We start from the raw sequence: 20,599 nt of genomic DNA on the forward strand, positions 1-20,599 counted from the left end.
TAATTCATTCCTACTTTGCATTTCAAATGTTGTTTTTTTCAGTGACACTGTGAACAAACATATTTCCCTGAAATAAGCATTTACTAATATTCAAATTGACAGTTATAACATCCACTAATGCATTTGTACTGTAAATGAAGCGACATACAGTAGTGGCTTCACTAAAGCACCACTTTAGTGCCATCTTGTGGGCATAACGCCACATTACATCTTTCTCCTGTGAACTCAGGATATGTGCATTGAAATGTAATTCTTTGTGCCTTTTTTAATTATTTTTAAAAAACTGCTAGCTCTATATTATAGACTCAACATAATGATATCTGGCCAAATGTGCATCAAAATTGTGACTTTTATATCCAAGTCCCATACGTTAAAACAATCTGTATTAGTGTTTAATCTGTGTGTTATTTACCCTGCCCACACTGCAGGTCAAGTTTCAAAGTTTCCTTCTCCTCTCTACATGAAACACAACAAATATTGACTGGGGCTGGGAGTCGATCAGTTCAGTGGATTTCAACCTTCAGTTTTCAGCTCAGAAGGACCGTCTGTCTCTCAGCGCTGTTTTATTGTTTTATATGTGTGTGAGTGTGTGTGTGCAGGAAACATGAGGCGTCTTCTGCTGCTCCTCGGGCTCCTGCTGCTCCAACAGGCCTGCTGCTTTGAGTTTGTGATAGATGGAGAATGGGAGGAGGACGTGGTGAGTTTACAGGCACTTGGAGAAAAGTTACATTTGCAAAACAAAGCTTAACCCACTTTTTTAGAAAGCTATCAAAAACATGTCAAAGTGAAAGAAAGCCAAAACATAAATGTTTGTTCTGTTGAATGTGAATAAACTCTGCATCTGTTAGTGATTCTTGGGTCTATTTAAATGTCTGGCACAAGGACATGACATCTTTTTATTTATATTGTTTCTATGGGATGTTATGATTCACACTTAATCGAGACTCAATTAATAGGGATGTGTTTATTTCTTTAATGTCTTGAAAGAGTTGGGAATCATTTAAATTGGAGGGGTTTTCTTTTAGTCTATGTGGGAATTTTATTTACATGGAATTAAAATATTTGACCTGACTTTTGACTTAAAAAACTCCCTTAAAATCTCACCCTTATAGCAGAACTATAGCATTTCTTAACCTCCTATGTCTTCTTTTTGAACTGTTGCTGAAAAAATACAAATATTTAGTATTATTCACCTAACTAGGCTAATGCTGCTTGATTGCTTTTCATCATTATTAAGACAACATTTATGTTTATATCTGTTTTTAAATTAAATGTAATGGCTTGCCCTGACCTTTAACCTTTAAAACCAACTCTCTTGTACTGCTAACATGTCAGTTAATATCTCAGTTTTTGTAAATGTAAGTAAATCCAATTGAAATTCACACGTCTCAAGCATAAATTGTGTCGCCAACATAGGTCATTGTATATGTTATTAAATCTGATTTTCCTTCTGCCCCCAGTCAGATATGCGGGATCATCGGGAGAGGCACAAGGTGAGATCTCCTTCAGAAAACAGCCTAATGTTTCTCATTTATATTCATTTCTAAATGCAGAATACAGAGCTTGATTTTTGTTTTCTCATTGATGTTGCAATAATCATTGACCCACAGTGTGGTTCTTACGGATTGCGCAAAAATGTACAAAGCATCATCCTACAGACCTGCTCTGAACCTGAATGTACCATAGTTTGTTCATCATAATCGTGTGTGTGTGTGTGTGTGTGTGTGTGTGTGTGTGTGTGTGTGTGTGTGTGTGTGGTGTGTGTGTGTGTGTGTGTGTGTGTGTGTGTGTGTGTGTGTGTGTGTGTGTGTGTGTGTGTGTGTGTGTGTGTGTGTGTGTGTGTGTGTGTGTGTGTGTGTGTGTGTGTGTGTGTGTGTGTGTGTGTGTGTGTGTGTGTTCCAGAGAGCCATATTGACCAGCGAGGAGCAGGAAGACTTTGAGGTAGGACTCTTGTTGTTGGAGCCCTCTCCTCTGTGACAGAGTTGACCGTTATCTCACAGTCGATATGCGTCTGTTTGAAGAGACTCCCGTGACTGACGGGTTATTGACTTTGTTCTGAAATAATCCTGCTCTCATTCCCTTTTATGTCTGTCTTTCTCTTCCTAAAAAAAATCTAATCACTGGGACAGTCAGCTGCTTTTATCACATTTAGGGGAAGTGTTACATCAAGACACTTGGGTTTGGAAGACGTAATAGAAGTAAATGCAGAATAAATAAACCAATGGAATTGTTTTAAAGTTTTTTGAATGTATACAAATCTCAGGGGATATTTAAAGAGGAATAACAGTTTGTGTGGTTTTGTGGCACACAGTTGGAAACCATTGAGATAATAATAGAACAACAACAACAATTTACCATATGTAGCTTGTACATTTTTCATTTATATTCAATATACTATTTAGTATTCCATTCCTCACATATGTATGTATATATAATATCCTGCTTTATATTTTGTTTCTGTACATTTGTAATTCAACATGTATATTTTCTACTTTTTTTATAATGCTGTTTTATTTCTATTGAGATTTTTACATTTTGGAATGTTTATTTCTAGTCTTTTTAATAATTTTTATGCTGCTGCAACACAAAATAAATCCCAAATTGGGATCAATAAAGTACTTCTTATCTTATCTTATATATACATTAAATAACACCGCAGCAGAATAAAAAGGTCCCAATTTTCTTCCTTTTATTACATTATTATTTGAAATCTCATATTTTTGAAGACAAAACTCAGAAAGACATCTCTTAGATATTAAGATATGTGTAGAATATTATGGCACAAATTCCAAAATAAAAGGTGGTCCAAGTCAGAGAAAGGAAATAATTAAAAACCTCCTCCTGTTTCTAATATCCTAACTCTTCCCTTATCCTCTCAGGCGATCCGTGGTGAAGACATCACGGTGAAGAGCTACAAGGTGGAGAGCCGCATCACGTCCCGCTTCGCCCACACCACCGTCCGAAGCTCCGTGGTCAACTCGGGCTCCAAGGCCCAGAGCATCGGCTTCAACGTGCAGATCCCCAAACGAGCTTTCATCACTAACTTCACCATGTGAGGCCTTTTTCAGTCCCAGCTGCTGTCACAGAGAGTGTGCAGAGTTTAACCCCGCTCTCTTCTCGTTGCAGGAATGTGAACGGGATCATATTCGTGGGCTCGGTGAAGGAGAAGACGGTGGCCAGGAACCTGTACGCCCAGGCCCGAGCCAGAGGCAAGGCAGCGGGCATCGTCAGGTACTGCTGGGCCTCTGGAGCTGAAACACCAAGGGGACAGACAGACTACTAGTCATTGGGAGTCCCTTTGTAGGGTTTAGGGTGTTTTTGTGGTTGTTATGCATCTTGTTGTAGCTGTTTTGTGAGTTTTGTCCTCATTTTGAGTCCCTTTTTTGTTGATTTGTAGTCATTTTATGTCCTTTTGTAAAGCTACTTTGTGTCTCTTTGTATTTATTTGAACTCTGTTTTGTCGACACTTTCTATAGTTATTTTCATCTTTTTGTAGCTTTTTGTGTCCCTTTATAGTCATTTTGAATCTCATAGCTTTATTTGTGTGTCTCCATATACATTTGAAGTCTCTGGAGTTGTTGTATCTCTATGTTGTCATTTTGAGTCACTTTTGTTAATATTTTGAGTCAGTTTGCAGCTTTTCTCATCTCTCGTGGTTTTGTTTCTTATTCTCATCATTTTGTGTCTCTTTGTGTTTTGACCCCTTTTTAATAGCTTTTGTGAGTCTCTTTGTAGCTGTTTAGCATCTATTTATAGTTGCTGTTGTCTCTTGTCTTTGTTCTCGTTTTCCTTGTAGTCATTTTAATTCTCTTTCTGGAGAATCACAACGTGTCCCTTTGAGAGACATTCTGTATGTGGCTATGCCCAGTAATCCAACAACGATCATGCTCACTTAAATCTTGCTGCTTTCCAGGGCCAATTCCCAGGACATGGAGACGTTTAAAACAGAAGTGCATGTTCCTCCTGGCAGTAACATTGAGTTTGAGCTGCACTACCAGGAGATGATGCACAGGAGGCTGGGCGTCTACGAGCACTCGCTGTTCCTGCAGCCTGGGAGGCTGGTGCCTCAGTTCCAGGTGAGAAAATCGTAATAAATGTACGTTTGCAGGTCTGTATATCTTATACCAATGGTCCCTGACCCAGTCTCTCCTCAGGTGGATGTGTACATCTTTGAGCCCAAGGGAATCTCCATGGTAGAAACACCGAACACCCTCGGAGAGCAGTTTGTAAAGAATATCAAAGTGACCTCGACCAAAGAGAAGGTAAGACTGGAAAACACCCAGAGGGATACAAAAAATGTAGATCGTTTTTTATCTGAATCAAGTGAGTGACTTCTGGACATTTAAATTGACCAATGATGGGTTAAAGAATGAACAATTCTAAAATATATTACCAAGTATACCAATGTATTTTTATATATTCTTTGCTTGACAAAAATACTTGATGTTAAATATAAAGGCCCACGATTTGCCTCGGAATTTTGTTTTATTTCTGTGTGAATTGTTGCGTCATTAATGATGACAATATTTGCATTAAACAATAAAAATGGTTTAAACATCACATATACACACAAAAACAAAAACCTACCCTTTCTTCTCAGGGATAATTGAAGTCTCTTTTGAATGTGTAGCATATTATATCTAATCAGCGCTGTCTTTGTCCTCAGGCTCATATTGTCTTCAAGCCAAACCTCCAGCAGCAGAGAAAATGTGACAACTGCACTGGAAGCGCTATAGACGGCATCTTCACCGTCAAATATGATGTGACCCGGGACGGCAATGCCGGAGAACTACAGGTATGTTATCTTTAAAGCCTCAATGATGAACTTGCTTCATGTCGTATATGGCCACAAACACTTTTGGAGATGATCACACCTTTACTGTTTCCTCCAGGTCTCAGACGGCCACTTCGTCCAGTTCTTTGCTCCCTCCAACCTCTCTCCTCTCCCTAAAAATATCGTGTTCGTCATTGACGTCAGCGGATCCATGTGGGGAGTCAAGATGAAGCAAGTGAGTCGTTTGTTGACATGGAGTTTTTGCACTTTGTCCCACACTACCAAACTATTGAGTATGCCAGAAAGATAAAGTATGTCCCAATACATAGAAAACACTTGGATGTCTTACTGCATCAGGTTGCATTGTGTACTATGTCCCAATTGTATGCATACGGCATGTAATAGTACATATGAAGTAAGGGCAAATGGTAATTGTACTGACAGCAATGGTGGAAGAAGTTCTTTATGTTTTACTTAAGTAAAAGGATCATTAATGAATAATTGTGAATACACTCTGTTGAAAGTTAAAGTCCTTCTTTCTAGGTCTTACTTTTAAGTAAAAGTACAAAATTATTGGCATTAAAATGTCCTTAAAGTACAAAAAGGTGAATGTACTTAATTATGGCCAATTTCAAAATCATATATATTAAAAGACTGGATTTCTATAATTAGAAGAAAGAAAAGTACAATTAAAAAAATTGAATATCTTCAAAGTAAATTAGAACATATCCAAATTGTTGTGGCAGTTAAGAAAATACTCGTACAAGTACCTCAAATATGCATTTAAGTACGTATGAGTAAATGTACTTGGTTATGTTCCACCACAGCAAACAACACTTCAATGTGCATTTTAAAAGGAAAAGCATAATTAAACTCTGTTTAAAAAGGGTTTTAATTTGAAAAGCAGCCTTTTGTGCGATCATTCTGCATTTTAAGAAGTGCATTTAATCCCCTCTGCTCTCTCAGACAGTGGAGGCCATGCAGGCCATTCTGGAGGACATGGCCATAGATGACCACTTCAGCATCATCGACTTCAACCACAACGTGCGCTGCTGGAACGAAGAGCTGGTGGCCGGATCCTCCATTCAGATCGCAGACGCCAAGAGATACATCCAGGACATCAAACCCAACGGAGGTGTGAGAGAAAACGACTCTTTCATCTCGTGGGAGGTCGCTCTGAGACCCTGGTGAACATGAACATTGGTGTGTTAACGACCACATTCTACTGACCGCAGGTACCAACATTAACGAGGCTCTGATGAGAGCTGTGCAGATGCTGGTGAGGGCGTCCAATCAGGGGCTCATCGACCCCCGCTCCGTCTCCATGATCATCCTGGTGTCTGACGGAGACCCCACCGTGGGTAGGACTGATGTTCAATAGATTTTAGAATCAAAATCGGGTTTATACCTCGAGTGTTTTCATGTCGGTTTTGTTGTGTGAACACATTTAATAGAAAATCAAATCAAACTAAAACATAATGGAGGAAATTAACCATAAAATATGTACAATACGTCTGAATTCAACGGAAAAAACTGCAGTTTATTTAAAATATGTCAATAAATTGTGGGTCTAAACAAGTAAAAACATCAAGAAAAATAATTACTGTATAGAATGGAGGAATATTACAAAGAAAGGTACGACAAAATAATGTAAAAATAGGTTTAATATATCTGATTTAACATCTAAATGCAGCCCTTAAAAGAGGTACTTTGTGCAGAAGTGTTGAAAATTGGCCAAGGAATAGGCCTTACTTTAAGGGCTCTCAAGGAACTACAATCAGTTTTGGGATTTGTTGTTAACTGTTGAGGCATCTAAGACGTTTAAAGAACTCAAGGTGACACAGGGTGAGTCATTGAGATCCAAATAAAGCCAAAGGAGAGGAAGAAAGACGGATGCAATGTCTCTATGCTAGGTGATTGTACACGTCATTTAAAACACAGTCTTGTGTCTTTAGTCACTGAGATGATATTTCGTTCTCTACAGGTGAGATCAAGCTGGGCACCATCCAGAAGAATGTGAAGCGGGTGATGAGGGAGGAGTTTTCTCTCTTCTCGCTGGGCATCGGCTTCGACGTGGACTATGACTTCCTGGAGCGGATCGCCATGGAGAACAGAGGCATGGCTCAGAGGATCTACGCCAACCACGATGCAGCAGAGCAGCTCCGGGTACACATACCTAACACTACGAGTAGACACATCTCTGTCTTTGGAAGTGGAATAAGCTCCATGCAACATAAGTTGTTTGTTATATTTAGACAAAAACATACTTGTGATCTTTTTCACTTTTTTCGACTTATGATATTTTTCACTTTTTTTAATTGTTGTATTTTTTCAATTTTGTATACTGTTGTATTTTTTCAATTTTTTATACGGTCTTCTTTTTCCCTTTTGTGGACAGTTCCGGTCTTGATTTTTTGTCAACCTTTCCACTTTTTTGGTCTGTTTTTTTACCCTTTTTGCAACAAATTTCAGATGGGATATCTATAGTTGATGAAAAAAGGCTAAAGTCATGGTCTGGTCTCCATGCAGCCATGATAAAAAACCAAGCTGACCCTCTCTCACTCTGTTGCTGATTCCATAATTATGTTCAATTGTTCAAAGTAAAATATATATATATATATATTATGTAGAAAAGGGAGGAAAATATTTCATTCCAGCATCTAATTCTGCCTCCCTCCTCCTCCTCCTCCTCCCCCTACAGGCGTTTTACAGCCAGGTCTCCTCCCCCCTGCTGAGGATGATCCAGGTTCAGTTCCCGGAGGACTCGGTGTCAGACGTCACCCAGAACCGCTTCGATAAGTACTTCAGCGGCTCGGAGCTGGTGGTGGCCGGGAAAGTGAAGCCGTCGGAGAGCAACACGCTGACCAGCTTCACCACCGCCCGCGCCGTGAGTAAAATGCAATTACATTAACATTTAAAATATTTACTTGTGATTATTTGAGTTGTGCCTCTTCAGATTACCAACAGATTATTAAGAAACACCTCCATTTACAAGTTCTGTACACCATTCCACACTTGTGTTTTTTCTGCCGTAAGAATCGATTCACACATTTCAAATCAACTTTTCCTGAATCTTTTCTTTTTGTGTGAAATACTACACAGTTTTTCCTCTTCAGGTTTCTAAAAATGTTGGCAAAAATCTCAATTCCCACATAGAATTATATATGTGTTTAGAAATAAAGGGTTAAAGGTCATTGCTGAAGGAAAGAAGTTCAGATTTAGCACCACTAGTGTCCTCTGTGCTGTGTGCTCCCTCAGGCCCGTCTGGACGTCACCTTTGAGACGGAGGGAGACTTCACGGAGCTGGACACGGAGCTGGCCAAGCAGCAGCACTCCTTCACGGGCTTCGCCAGACAGATGTGGGCCTACATCACTGTCAAACAGCTGATCTCTGAGAGGTGAGAGGCCTGCAGAGAAACGGAGAACTGTTGGATAATCAAGAAACAAGAATATTAATTGGAAATAAATGTCTTCAGTCCTGATCACAACAACTAATTATTCATAAATGTTCTGAATTGTAATCCGTAAAATGCCATTTATTTTACACAATGCCACTGTTGCACAAACATTGAATACAGGATCTGAAGGTGAACTTCCAAAATAAAAACATTTACTAAATGATATGATATTAACACAGCAAAAGTCATGAAACAAAGAAAGAAAGAAGTTAAGGAATGAAGCGTCCTTATATGAATAAATAGGAAAATCTAAATACAAAAACAAAACACCAATGGCCCTTTATTACGTCTTTATGAAACATGCTCTCCTGCAGGAGTATGACAGGTGTTTGCATGATAGTCAGTGTGATCAGCTGTGTCTCTCCTGCAGGTCTCTGGCTCCCACTGCGGTGAAGAAGAGGAAGATCACTCAGAGGATCATGGCGCTGGCCGTGGAGCATCAGTTTGTCACTCCACTCACCGCGCTGCTGGTGGAGAGCGAGGACACCAACGAGAGGCTGCTGGCCGACTCTCCGAAGGACCCCAAACATGGCTGCTGCTCAGGTGCCTGACAGATAAATATTTGACATTAAAGTATAATCGTATCATACAATCGGTAATGTAATGCAGAATTCAAATCATGTGTGTAGGTGCAGGGTTTGGTGGAGGCTCCTCCTCGGCGCTCAATCCAGTGAATGTGGTGTACCAGGCCCCCCCCTGGGTCCAGATGACCACTAACGCCCCCCCCAGCCAGGCTGTTAAGGGCAGCGAGGAGTACGCCCTGCCTCCAACGGTCAACTTAGGTAACACACACGCACGTGCGCACACACACACACACACACACACACACACACACACACACACACACACACACACACACACACACACACACACACACACACACACACACAGGCATGTACATTCACTTAGGAGAATTCCAGGTCTGTGTGTTTTGAAGAAGGTTGTGTAAAGAGGTTGTGGAGAGTGTCTGAACTGTTTTTTTTTCCTACAGTGATTTATTTTTCCCACATGTTTTTGGAAAGCTTTATTCCACGCCCTTGCAAGGTCTTCCTTTAAACATGGCCTTAAAACAACCAGTATGGGACTCATTAGCCATGAGGAATAACACAAACCAGACACACTTTCATATACCACATAAATAAATAACTTTATTAGATGTATTGTTTTAAAATCAAGTCTGAAATTCAATTGTATTGTCCTGGTTCTACCATCTTCCATCAGTGGGTGATGCTTGTAGTGGTTGACACCAAATTAGTGTTAAATAGGCAACACACACACACACACTCATGATGACCTCCATAGGCACTCTTCCAGCTGCAGTGTTGAATGTGAATGTGTGACGCGCTCAGTGTTTCTCCTGCAGTGGATAACGACCCTCACTTCATCATCCACCTGCCCAGCAGCAACATGGACGTCTGCTTCAACATCGACTCCGCCCCCGGACACATCCTCAACCTGGTGACTGACACTGGAACAGGTACCACACTGCCTGCTTCAACAATAAGATTCAAACACAATTTAAACTAAATTAAATGAAACTTGATCGAAAACTGGTTTTCCCAACTTCTGGAAGGAGACAACTTTTTCCCCGTTCCCAGTTTTTATGCTAAGCTAACACTCTCCTGACTGTAGCTTTATAACAGATACACACATGACGTTATATTACGTCACCTGACTATTCTTTCACACACACATACGGGTATTGGGCCGAGCGCGACACCATACTTCCGGTCTGCGCCGTTTTACGCGAGGTGCAAGCAGCCGTACACCGTCTAGGTGTTGCTAAGCTTCCTGTACTGAATATCATAGTCTATTGCCTTAATCAATATCTAGTCAACTCTAAAATACCACATATATGCAATGGCATGATAATATTATTGTGACAAGTGGGGGTATTCACCTGGTGTTTCCAGAAATTAGACGTAGATGCAGCCAAAATCGACGAAGGCCACTGTCGTTTTTCCATACATCTGCAGGCAGTCTGTAACAACCCACACAGCTCTAGTTTACGCTGGTAACGACCTAAAGCACACCCCTCAAGTCCAGAGATGTAATCCGAAGACATGCAGCGATTTCTTCGGTCGTTAATGTACAGAAAAAAAACCTACTGCGCTCTGCCTGGCTACGTTAGCTAGCTGTTTATATTTGCACTTCCAGGATATTAGCACCTCCAGGAAAATGGCGCATTTATATATATTTATATGGCGCGTGTTGCATTGTGGGTAGCTTGTGACGTCACTGTGTGTGAAAGAATCTGTTGCACCTTTTAACTTACTCTAACCCTGACAAAGAATATCTACTTTTTTCTGCTTTACTTACACGTAAGTAAGTAACACATTTGTAACTGGAGCATTACAAATAAAGGATAACCCCACTTATTTTAGGTTTGGTGGTGAACGGTCAGTTGGTCGGCTCTAAGCAGGCGCACAAAGGCAAACTGAGCACGTACTTCGGCACCATCTCAGTGTACTACCAGCCCGATGGAGTGAGCCTGACCGTCGGCACCGACAACATCTCCATGACCGACGGCCAGAGAAACCACTCCTTCACCTGGGGGACCACGGCTAAAATCTCACAGGATGGGTAACCATGACACATTTCATCTTTAATTACAGCATCTACCTCACTCAGGGTGATTTTTACCTCATGTTGTCATGTTTCTGTGTTTCAGTGTGAGGATCTCCATTGTGAAGAACTCTCATGTGTCCATCACGATAAATAATAATACCCATGTGATGGTGTTACTTCACCGTGTGTGGACGAAAAATCCAGTCAGTGTCGACTTCCTCGGTATTTACATTCCCAACGATAACCAGTACTCCCCTCTGGTGCACGGACTCATAGGTAGGTCTCTGTGCGTGGTGTGAAATACTTTCAAGCAGCGATACAACCACAGGGTATTACTGAGATATCTGTGAATCAGATCTGAGGCCTAAGACTGTAAAAAAAACATGCATGAAGACACCTATAGGTTTCTAAAGGGAGGGTATATATTTCATTTACTGAACCTATTTAATACAAATGTGGATTAACATATATACAGAGGGGCAAAAAAGTATTTATTCAGCCACCAATTGTGCAAGTTCTCCCACTTAAAAAGATGAGAGGCCTGTAATTTTCATCCTAGGTACACTTCAACTATGAGAGACAGAATGGGGGGAAAGAATCCAGGAAATCACATTGTAGGATTTGTAATGAATTAATTGGTAAATTCCTCGGTAAAATAAGTATTTGGTCACCTACAAACAAACAAGATTTCTGGCTCTCACAGACCTGTAACTTCTTCTTTAAGAGCCTCCTCTGTCCTCCACTCGTTAACTGTATTAATGGCACCTGTTTGAACTCGTTATCAGTATAAAAGACACCTGTCCACAACCTCAAACAGTCACACTCCAAACTCCACTATGGCCAAGACCAAAGAGCTGTCAAAGGACACCAGAAACACAATTGTAGACCTGCACCAGGCTGGGAAGACTGAATCTGCAATAGGTAAGCAGCTTGGTGTGAATAAATCAACTGTGGGAGCAATTATTAGAAAATGGAAGACATACAAGACCACTGATAATCTCCCTCGATCTGGGGCTCCACGCAAGATCTCACCCCGTGGGGTCAAAATGATCACAAGAAAGGTGAGCAAAAATCCCAGAACCACACGGGGGGACCGAGTCAATGACCTGCAGAGAGCTGGGACCAAAGTAACAAAGGCTACCATCAGTAACACACTACGCCGCCAGGGACTCAAATCCTGCAGTGCCAGACGTGTCCCCCTGCTTAAGCCAGTACATGTCCAGGCCCGTCTGAAGTTTGCTAGAGAGCATTTAGATGATCCAGAAGAGGATTGGGAGAATGTCATATGGTCAGATGAAACCAAAATAGAACTTTTTGGTAAAAACTCAACTAGACGTGTTTGGAGGAGAAAGAATGCTGAGTTGCATCCAAAGAACACCATACCTACTGTGAAACATGGGGGTGGAAACATCGTGCTTTGGGGCTGTTTTTCTGCAAAGGGACCAGGACGACTGATCCGTGTAAAGGAAAGAATGAATGGGGCCATGTATCGTGAGATTTTGAGTGACAACCTCCTTCCATCAGCAAGGGCATTGAAGATGAAACGTGGCTGGGTCTTTCAGCATGACAATGATCCCAAACACACCGCCCGGGCAACGAAGGACTGGCTTCGTAAGAAGCATTTCAAGGTCCTGGAGTGGCCTAGCCAGTCTCCAGATCTCAACCCCATAGAAAATCTTTGGAGGGAGTTGAAAGTCTGTGTTGCCCAGCGACAGCCCCAAAACATCACTGCTCTAGAGGAGATCTGCATGGAGGAATGGGCCAAAATACCAGCAACAGTGTGTGAAGACTTACAGAAAACGTTTGACCTCTGTCATTGCCAACAAAGGGTATATAACAAAGTATTGAGATGAACTTTTGTTATTGACCAAATACTTATTTTCCACCATCATTTGCAAATACATTCTTTAAAAATCAGACAATGTGATTTTCTGGATTATTTTCCCCCATTCTGTCTCTCATAGTTGAAGTGTACCTAGGATGAAAATTACAGGCCTCTCTCATCTTTTTAAGTGGGAGAACTTGCACAATTGGTGGCTGACTAAATACTTTTTTGCCCCACTGTATCTACTTAACAGACACTGACTTTTTGCAATCAAAACGCACATTAGAACAAGTTATTGAGCTCTAGAGGTAAAAGCTAACAGTTGACTGACTTTTTTAGTTTAAAGCATTTTTTAACCAACATAAATGTGTTTTTGTGCCACTAGTGTCACTGCAACAATACTCTAAAGAACCAACTTCAAGTGTTTCTCTTACCTGTAGTGCTATTTATCGATCATGATTGTTGTCTGCCTTCTCTATTATTTTTCCTTTTACAAAACTGCACCAACCGACGGGCCAGCACAAGCCTCTCACCCCCAAGCAGATTCACACTCCCTTCCACACAATGATATGGATGGCGAGTGTGGTTCAATAAAAAAGAAAATAGTTCCTTCACAATACCTTTTGTCAATCTGAAAGTGTGTATGATCTCTCAGGGCAGTTTTCCAGAGAGCCTGAGGTGAGCGTGCACGACATGCACGAGGGAATGGACCCTCTGAAGAAGGAGGCCACGATGGAGGTGAAGGGCAATACGCTGCTCGTCACCAGGTAGGTCTTAACGCAGATGAAGTGATTTCTGAAAGAACACACTTCATATTCAAACCATAAATCTTGTGTGTACGTTAGGGGCTGGCAGAAGGACTACAGGCGCGATAAGAGGCTCGGATCAAGCATCTACTGCTGGTTCATTCACAACAGTGGGAAGGGCTTCATCGACGGCCACTACACCGACTACATCGTCCCACATCTCAACAGCTTCCTGCAGGTGCTCTGAGCTGCCAGAGACACATTCAAGTACCATGCTCATCTATAGGGCTGCACTATTAATCCAAATGTTATCCAAATCAAAATATGGACTAGTGCAATATTACAATCACAGGTAGCACAGTATTTGTAAAAGGCTAAGAATGTGTTCTACAGATTTATAAAACATATTTGTTTGGTACAGATATCACACCAAAATCATTTAATATTTGTTCAATATTAAGAATCATAATTAGAACATGACAAATCTCTCTAATATTATGAATAATGTTGCAATTGCAATATTATTCATAACATTAGAGAGATTTGTCAGTCAAAACAAGTCATCTTTTCCAGATCTTTCCACAGTGCTATTAACACCCATTTAGAAAGAGTGAAAACAGGAGGTGTGGGGCACAGTGGGTTGTGCGTTGGTGTTCGGATCAGGGGGTCACAGGTTCAAACCCCGCTGCAGTCAGCATGTCGTTTTGTCCCTGGGCAAGACACTTCACCCCAAATTGCTCCTGTGGAGATTGCCCACAGTACTGAGTATGTAAGTCGCTTTGGATAAAAGCGTCTAACGAGTGACATGTAATGAAATGAGTAAATAGAAAGGGAAGACGATCCTTTTCCCCATTGTGGTTTTTATGAATCTATATTTCCTGATTTTTCATTTTGTAATTATAAGTCCGGGATGGTTGATATGGCCAAAGTCTATATAGCATTTTATATTCAGTAAATTCAATTAATACACTGCATCACATTTGATTATTTTCTTTTATATACATCATAGAAGACAACACAAGTTAAAAGACAAATACATTATTTTCCAAATGAAAGCTTTAAGGTTCCTGAGGACAATCATTTGAGGTGTAACAGGTTTTAAAGTTAACGGAAGCAAATGAATGCCAATCTGTGTTAATTCAGTGAATTAATAAAATAAAAGTTAATTAACCAAGGAAAAAAGACTTTTCCTGCAGGTTTTACTTACATTTCATTTAAAAAAGCTCACAAATTACTGTGCAACCAGAATGCTTTGTCCCCCTTGTTTAAAATGTAATTCTCCTCCATTTCTGCCCAAATCATGGATATATATAATTGCAGGATCTCCATTGGTTGACACATTTCTATCATTGTACTGATTCTTCATTATATCCCCCAATCCTATTATAAATGTTTGATTCCTAATTATAAAAAAAAACACCATAAAGTCACTTTTTGTTCAATTTATTAAGACTAAATGTACATTTGCAATGCTAAGATCAACTTGAACATCCGATACAAAATAAAAAACAAATTGAACACATTGCTCTGAGTTTCTCTGTGATGATGAGTGTGTGTGTGTGCGTGTGTGTGTGTGTGTATATATACAGGTGGATGTTGGGGAAATAACTTTGACTAAGTAGAGTCCCTGAGGTTAGAGCAGACAGGTTGTTGGTTCAGGCCAGTTTAGAGAAATCCTCGTAGGCGACGCTCACCGTCTTCCCCTTCTGAAGACCCTGAGGACGAGAAGATCAAACTTCAATCACAGGTACTGGATACAACACGTTTAAAATGCTACATAAAAGTGAGTGCAGCTAAGGAAAGCAATAATAGTTTTTAAAATGTAAAGATTTTTTACAGCGACTTTCAGTTTTTAGATTAATATGATGCTTAAAACATATTTTTAAGTGTATTATCACATGGGAATTCTACCTGGAATATTTTGTTTAATGTTGTGTGATAACAGCATATATTTAGTTCAACCACCAGTCATTGTGACATTTTAACATTATTTTGAGTAATCATTTTGTGCTTAATGACCACAAACCAGTCAGAAATACAGAAGACCTTTGCATTAAACTGGGGGAAATAAAACTAAAAACTATCTGCATGGTGAGTTAACCCTAGAGGAAAAGTAGATACTTTTCATAATTTGGTATAGGCTGCTTATGTTTTTCATGAGTTTTAAGAGGGAACTGTTGGATATCTTATCTTATATCAAGAACTATTTTATATTTACCTTACAGATGTGCAGTGGATAACATGTGAGATGTACAGTACTATGAATACTTACAGTTGCGATTGTGAGCGTGGCGCTGAAGTTCTTCTCGTCGATTCCCTCCAGCAGAGCCTCCCTCTCTCTGTGCGGCCCGTTCAGGATCAGAACCTGTTTACCTGCAGGGAGAGTCACAACAAGAGGCTGAGGAGGATAGAAAGTACAGCTGAGGTACAGACATGATGCTGCCCTCATCCATCAGATTACTATACTTGACTGTATAAGAGCTTTGGATGTTTACCTGGTGCGGGTATGACCGTCTCCACGTGATTCTGGTCCAATTTCAGTTTGTCTCCGGAGTCGATCATCTTAACAACAGCTCCATATTTCTCTCGTACCTCCTACAATTAAAAAGGATCCACAGCTTTTAGAAACAAAGGTCTCCATATTGAGGTTTTATTTCTTTTTTGGCTTGAATATTTCATTCTAGTTTGTTTTTGATGGCTATGTATAATGTCTCAGAAGTAAGTTTTGCTATGTATATGTAATCTATGTTCTTCAATTCAAGAGACTTGACTGCATGTAAACTACAAAAAACATAGATTTATTTTTATTGTGAAGCTATTGAGGCAGTCAATTATATTATATATTAATTATATTATATTATTATTATTATAATTATTATATATTAAATATATTATATATTTAGGTTTCGATGTCAAAGCATTGACAGAAATTCATGCCATTTCCTTTTTTCCACATTTCCAAAAAAAACTGAATCTTAATTTTTACTATTTTTTTTTTACCAGGCAATTTCGTTTCACTTTAAGTCTTTGTTAAGTTGAATTTAGGTCAATATTATTCCTGCTTGTTCTTCTTTTAGTTAGGTAAACATAATAAACCTGATCCCTATGCACATAAACATACTCTCACAAAGATAAATGCAAAGCGTTTTTTACCATGATGATCGCCTTCTTCTTGTGGTACTTCTCTCCAAGTCTCTTTGTGACGACTTTGACCACGATGTTTGGCTGCAGCCAGAAATCCAATCTGACCGACTGCTTCTTCTTCTTCTTCTCCTCCATCTGAACAAACAGCATGTATATAACGTCTCAATGTAAACACAGACACATTAGTAGAACATACCAGTAGATCATCCCCTCTACCTCCATAATCTCCTCCAGAGCAGATTTCTTCTTCTTCTCCCCTCTGGTGTCTGCACTCGTGTCTTTTCTCTTGGCTGACGATGATGCGGCTGCTTTGAGGGCACTCGCACCCAGAGCAGAACTAAAAAGGAGACAAACATTTTAAGATAATATTATCAAATAAGACTTTCTTGATAATTGAGAAGCATTTTTTTCAAGGCATACAATGACCATGGTTTTAATGCAGATTTAAGGACATTTTAAGGACACATTTACATAGGTAATTATCTATTTTTAAGTAGAAAGCTGTGTTAGTAGTAATAACCTGTAAAGGATAACAAATAAAACACGGGGTAACAATACGTGTATTTTAAAGTCTAACTTAACTATTTAAGAAAATATAAAATAAATTAGTTATTTACAGTGGAAGATAATAAAAATAAAAAAAATAAAAAATAAAAAGTATAATTTCTTTCATTATACCGTGATTACGTAAAAAAAAATAAGGCAGCAGATATCTTTACCTTGATTTAGAAGGACCGGCTACAGATGAGGAGGCGCCCAGGTTGAAAGCAACTGCAGAAAAAATGTAAGGGTGAGTGACAAGAAAAGCATTAACGACATTTAAATGATCACAAAAATAAAACTAACCTTTTTCTTCTTCACTCTCACGTTTCAGCTCTGTGAAAACTGGGGTTTCCTAAAGATTAGAATACAGGAACACAAATGTGAAATCTCAACTCCATTGATCTTCATAAAGCAGAATTGAGTCTGTGTGAAGCTGAGTGCGTCCTCTCTGGTCCTCACCTCTTCCTCCTTGTCGCCCCGGCCTCTGCGGACCTGCTCCTCGATGAACTTGGCGCTCCTCTCTTCGTCGTCCAGGTCCTGCTTTTTCTTCCTCGCCTGCTCCTCTTGTCGGCGGATGGTCTCCGGGTCGCGGTCGATGTACTGGATGTACCAGCCTTTGGGAGTCTCGTCCACCTTGCAGAAACCTAGCAGTAACATCATCAACTAATTATTACACATTTAAAAGAGTCCCCTTTTAATGTAGCAGTTCTTGTACCTGTATTGTGACTCATGTCCAAAAGGTATTTGGTAAGAAATTGGTACCAAAATAATTTCCATGATTTGTTTAATAAGACAGATCATTTTGAAAGTTTTGTTAATACACACGGTTACATAATTCACATGTTGTTTTGATGGTCACGGAGGAACTGCACACTGCCAAAACTGCATCCCTCTCCTCTGTCATCATCCTGTTGGACCTGTCTGCTGCATTCGACACGGTGAATCATCAGATCCTCCTTCGCACTCTCCAAAAACTTGGAGTTTCTGGCTCTGCACTTTCCCTCCTCACCTCATACCTGAAAGACCGTACCTACAGGGTGACTTGGAGAGGGTCTGAGTCCGACCCTTGTCAATTAACTACGGGGGTCCCTCAGGGCTCTGTTCTTGGTCCCCTCCTCTTCTCCTTGTACACAAACTCGCTCGGATCAGTCATTAGCCCGCATGGTTTTTCTTACCACTGCTACGCTGACGACACCCAATTAATTCTGTCCTTTCCCCGCTCAGAGACCCAGGTCGTCGCACGCATCTCTGCTTGTCTAGCTGACATCTCTCAGTGGATGTCTGCTCACCACCTCAAGCTCAACCTTGACAAGACTGAGCTGCTCTTCCTCCCGGGAAAAGATTGTCCAACTCTTGACCTAACAATCAACATCGGCACCTCAGTTGTTTCCCCGACTCAGACTGCAAGGAATCTGGGTGTGACCCTAGATAACAACCTGTCCTTCACTGCAAACATCGCTGCTACAACCCGCTGCTGCAGATACACGCTTTACAACATCAGGAAGATACGTCCCCAGCTGACTCAGAAAGCGACTCAGGTTCTGGTCCAGGCTCTCGTCATCTCACGCCTAGACTACTGCAACTCCCTCCTGGCTGGTCTACCTGCATGTGCCATCCGACCTCTGCAGCTCATCCAGAATGCAGCGGCCCGTCTGGTTTTCAACCTTCCTAAATTCTCCCACACCACTCCGCTCCTCCGCTCCCTTCACTGGCTTCCGGTAACTGCTAGAATCCACTTCAAGACACTGGTACTTGCTTACCGTGCTGCGAATGGATCTGGCCCTTCCTACATCCAGGACATGGTTAAACCGTACACCCCAGCGCGTGCACTACGCTCTGCATCAGCCAAACGACTCGTTGCGCCCTCGCTGCGAGGGGGACCCAAGTTCCCATCGGCGAAAACACGTGGGTTTGCTATCCTGGCTCCAAGATGGTGGAATGAGCTCCCCATTGACATCAGGACGGCAGATAGCTTGCACATCTTCCGGCGCAAACTGAAAACTCATCTCTTTCGACTCCACTTCGAGCGTTAGAACGATTAACGAAGCACTTTTATACCAATAAAGGACTGGATTACCTAAAGCCAGTTGAGTAGCACTTGAAATGTTTGGCTCTATGAAACCTGATATACTTATATGATTCTGTTTTCTTCAAGGTTGTGTCTTCCTGGTCGAATGTACTTATTGTAAGTCGCTTTGGACAAAAGCGTCAGCTAAATGCAATGTAATGTAATGTAATGGTCATTTGGTAAACCGCCTTGTTATGTAGTTATATTATGAGCCAAGATTGCACCTAATGCTCTTTATTAATAGGTTCATTGATAATTTGCTTAACATTTTTTATAATTGTTTTGACATCTTGTAATGTGTTATCTTGAAAAAAAGACTACTGGTTTTGAATACTTGTGCCGTGTGTTTACATTTCGGTCTATGGACAGATTTTGACATCAAAATAGTGTTAAACGATGCAAAATAGTAGCACAAAACGAGGAATTTGATTTGGTATTGTGGTGCTAACATAAAAGTAAGTAGTTATTCCACTCTCAGTTCGTTCTGCTCTGTAATTATGAAACTTGTTGTAGATCTTTTTGTCTGAAAGGGAACGTTTCCTTCATAAATGTTTGTGATTTGTGTCTGTGCATGTTGAACCACATTTCAGGAGAGTTTACCTTCTCTGCCCACCCACTTGGTGAAGTCAGTGAGAGTCTCCCACTGTGTGGAGTTCATGTGGACGTGCTCTCTGTCGTTGATGTATTCATTGTAGATTATGTTGTTGTGCACTCGCTTGGTTCCTAAAACAGAACAAATGTGATCAGTTTTCTTACAGTAAAAAGTTCCAAACTTCTGGATAGTCTGAGTGGATTCAGGACTCACCAAAACGTCTCCTTAACAGCTCCAGGAATTCGTTTTTGAACTCACTGCGAAGAGAGGAAGCAGGAGTTAACTCCAACCATATGAAGAACAACATTAACATGCTACATTTACATTCAAAATAACTTACTCGGAGAAGTAGTCCATGAATTTGTTTGGGTCTTCTGAGGCCAGCAGAAGCTGCCTCTGGTGGGACTCGGACATGCAGTGGCATTTGAAGCCATTCTGGAACGAATGAAATACAAAATAGGTTGAATATGTTGAAATAACTTCTAAATATTACACTAAAAGCACGGTGTTTTACCTCATCTCGGCATTGTTTCTGACACATCTGGCAATACCATCTCAACTTTTGGAGACCTTTGGATTTTATCCGGTTGCCTATCGCCTTCGGGGAGAGAAAATCCGCTTTCCCCATTCTGAGCAGCAATACTAACCATAAAACACCCGCTAATTGTCGATTAATAACGCTAAAACGGACAAACCGTGGCTAAATTATCGACAACCACTAGCCGCTAACGTAAACAGTTTCCGCGTGTTACCGTCATAACCTGTCGTTTAACGCTGAAATCACGCGATAACTGAAGCTGCGTTCAGGGACTACTTAGACTCCACTGCATCTCAACGTGAACTGTCGTACTTTTCACACCACTTCTGTAATTTGGTTACTT

The 20,599-nt window shown here is 40.6% G+C and overlaps 2 protein-coding genes across 2 annotated transcripts; one reads left to right on the forward strand and one right to left on the reverse strand.

Annotated features, from left to right (window-relative positions):
- Positions 1-453: 453 nt before the first annotated feature.
- itih2 (inter-alpha-trypsin inhibitor heavy chain 2) lies at positions 454-14,893 on the forward strand. Its single transcript, XM_034225940.1, has 21 exons — positions 454-697; positions 1,461-1,493; positions 1,903-1,941; positions 2,880-3,052; positions 3,127-3,231; positions 3,914-4,076; positions 4,155-4,262; positions 4,667-4,795; positions 4,893-5,009; positions 5,741-5,909; positions 6,010-6,135; positions 6,759-6,940; positions 7,476-7,661; positions 8,033-8,172; positions 8,603-8,775; positions 8,862-9,014; positions 9,596-9,709; positions 10,617-10,815; positions 10,904-11,076; positions 13,281-13,392; positions 13,471-14,893. Exons 1-21 carry the CDS (start codon positions 605-607, stop codon positions 13,616-13,618), a joined length of 2,835 nt encoding a protein of 944 aa, XP_034081831.1. The 5' UTR covers positions 454-604; the 3' UTR covers positions 13,619-14,893.
- On the reverse strand, positions 14,799-20,504 carry kin (Kin17 DNA and RNA binding protein). The gene is made up of 12 exons (XM_034225941.1): positions 20,233-20,504; positions 20,059-20,153; positions 19,932-19,975; positions 19,727-19,849; positions 17,518-17,702; positions 17,362-17,410; positions 17,235-17,286; positions 16,732-16,852; positions 16,525-16,650; positions 15,867-15,966; positions 15,644-15,744; positions 14,799-15,086 (listed from the first exon to the last, which is right to left on the reverse strand). The coding sequence occupies exons 1-12, from the start codon at positions 20,344-20,346 to the stop codon at positions 15,027-15,029; spliced, it is 1,170 nt and encodes a 389-aa protein (XP_034081832.1). The 5' UTR covers positions 20,347-20,504; the 3' UTR covers positions 14,799-15,026.
- Positions 20,505-20,599: the final 95 nt, after the last annotated feature.

This window comes from Gymnodraco acuticeps, unplaced genomic scaffold, assembly GCF_902827175.1.
Source record: "Gymnodraco acuticeps unplaced genomic scaffold, fGymAcu1.1, whole genome shotgun sequence".
In the NCBI taxonomy this organism is placed as follows: Eukaryota; Metazoa; Chordata; class Actinopteri; order Perciformes; family Bathydraconidae; genus Gymnodraco; species Gymnodraco acuticeps.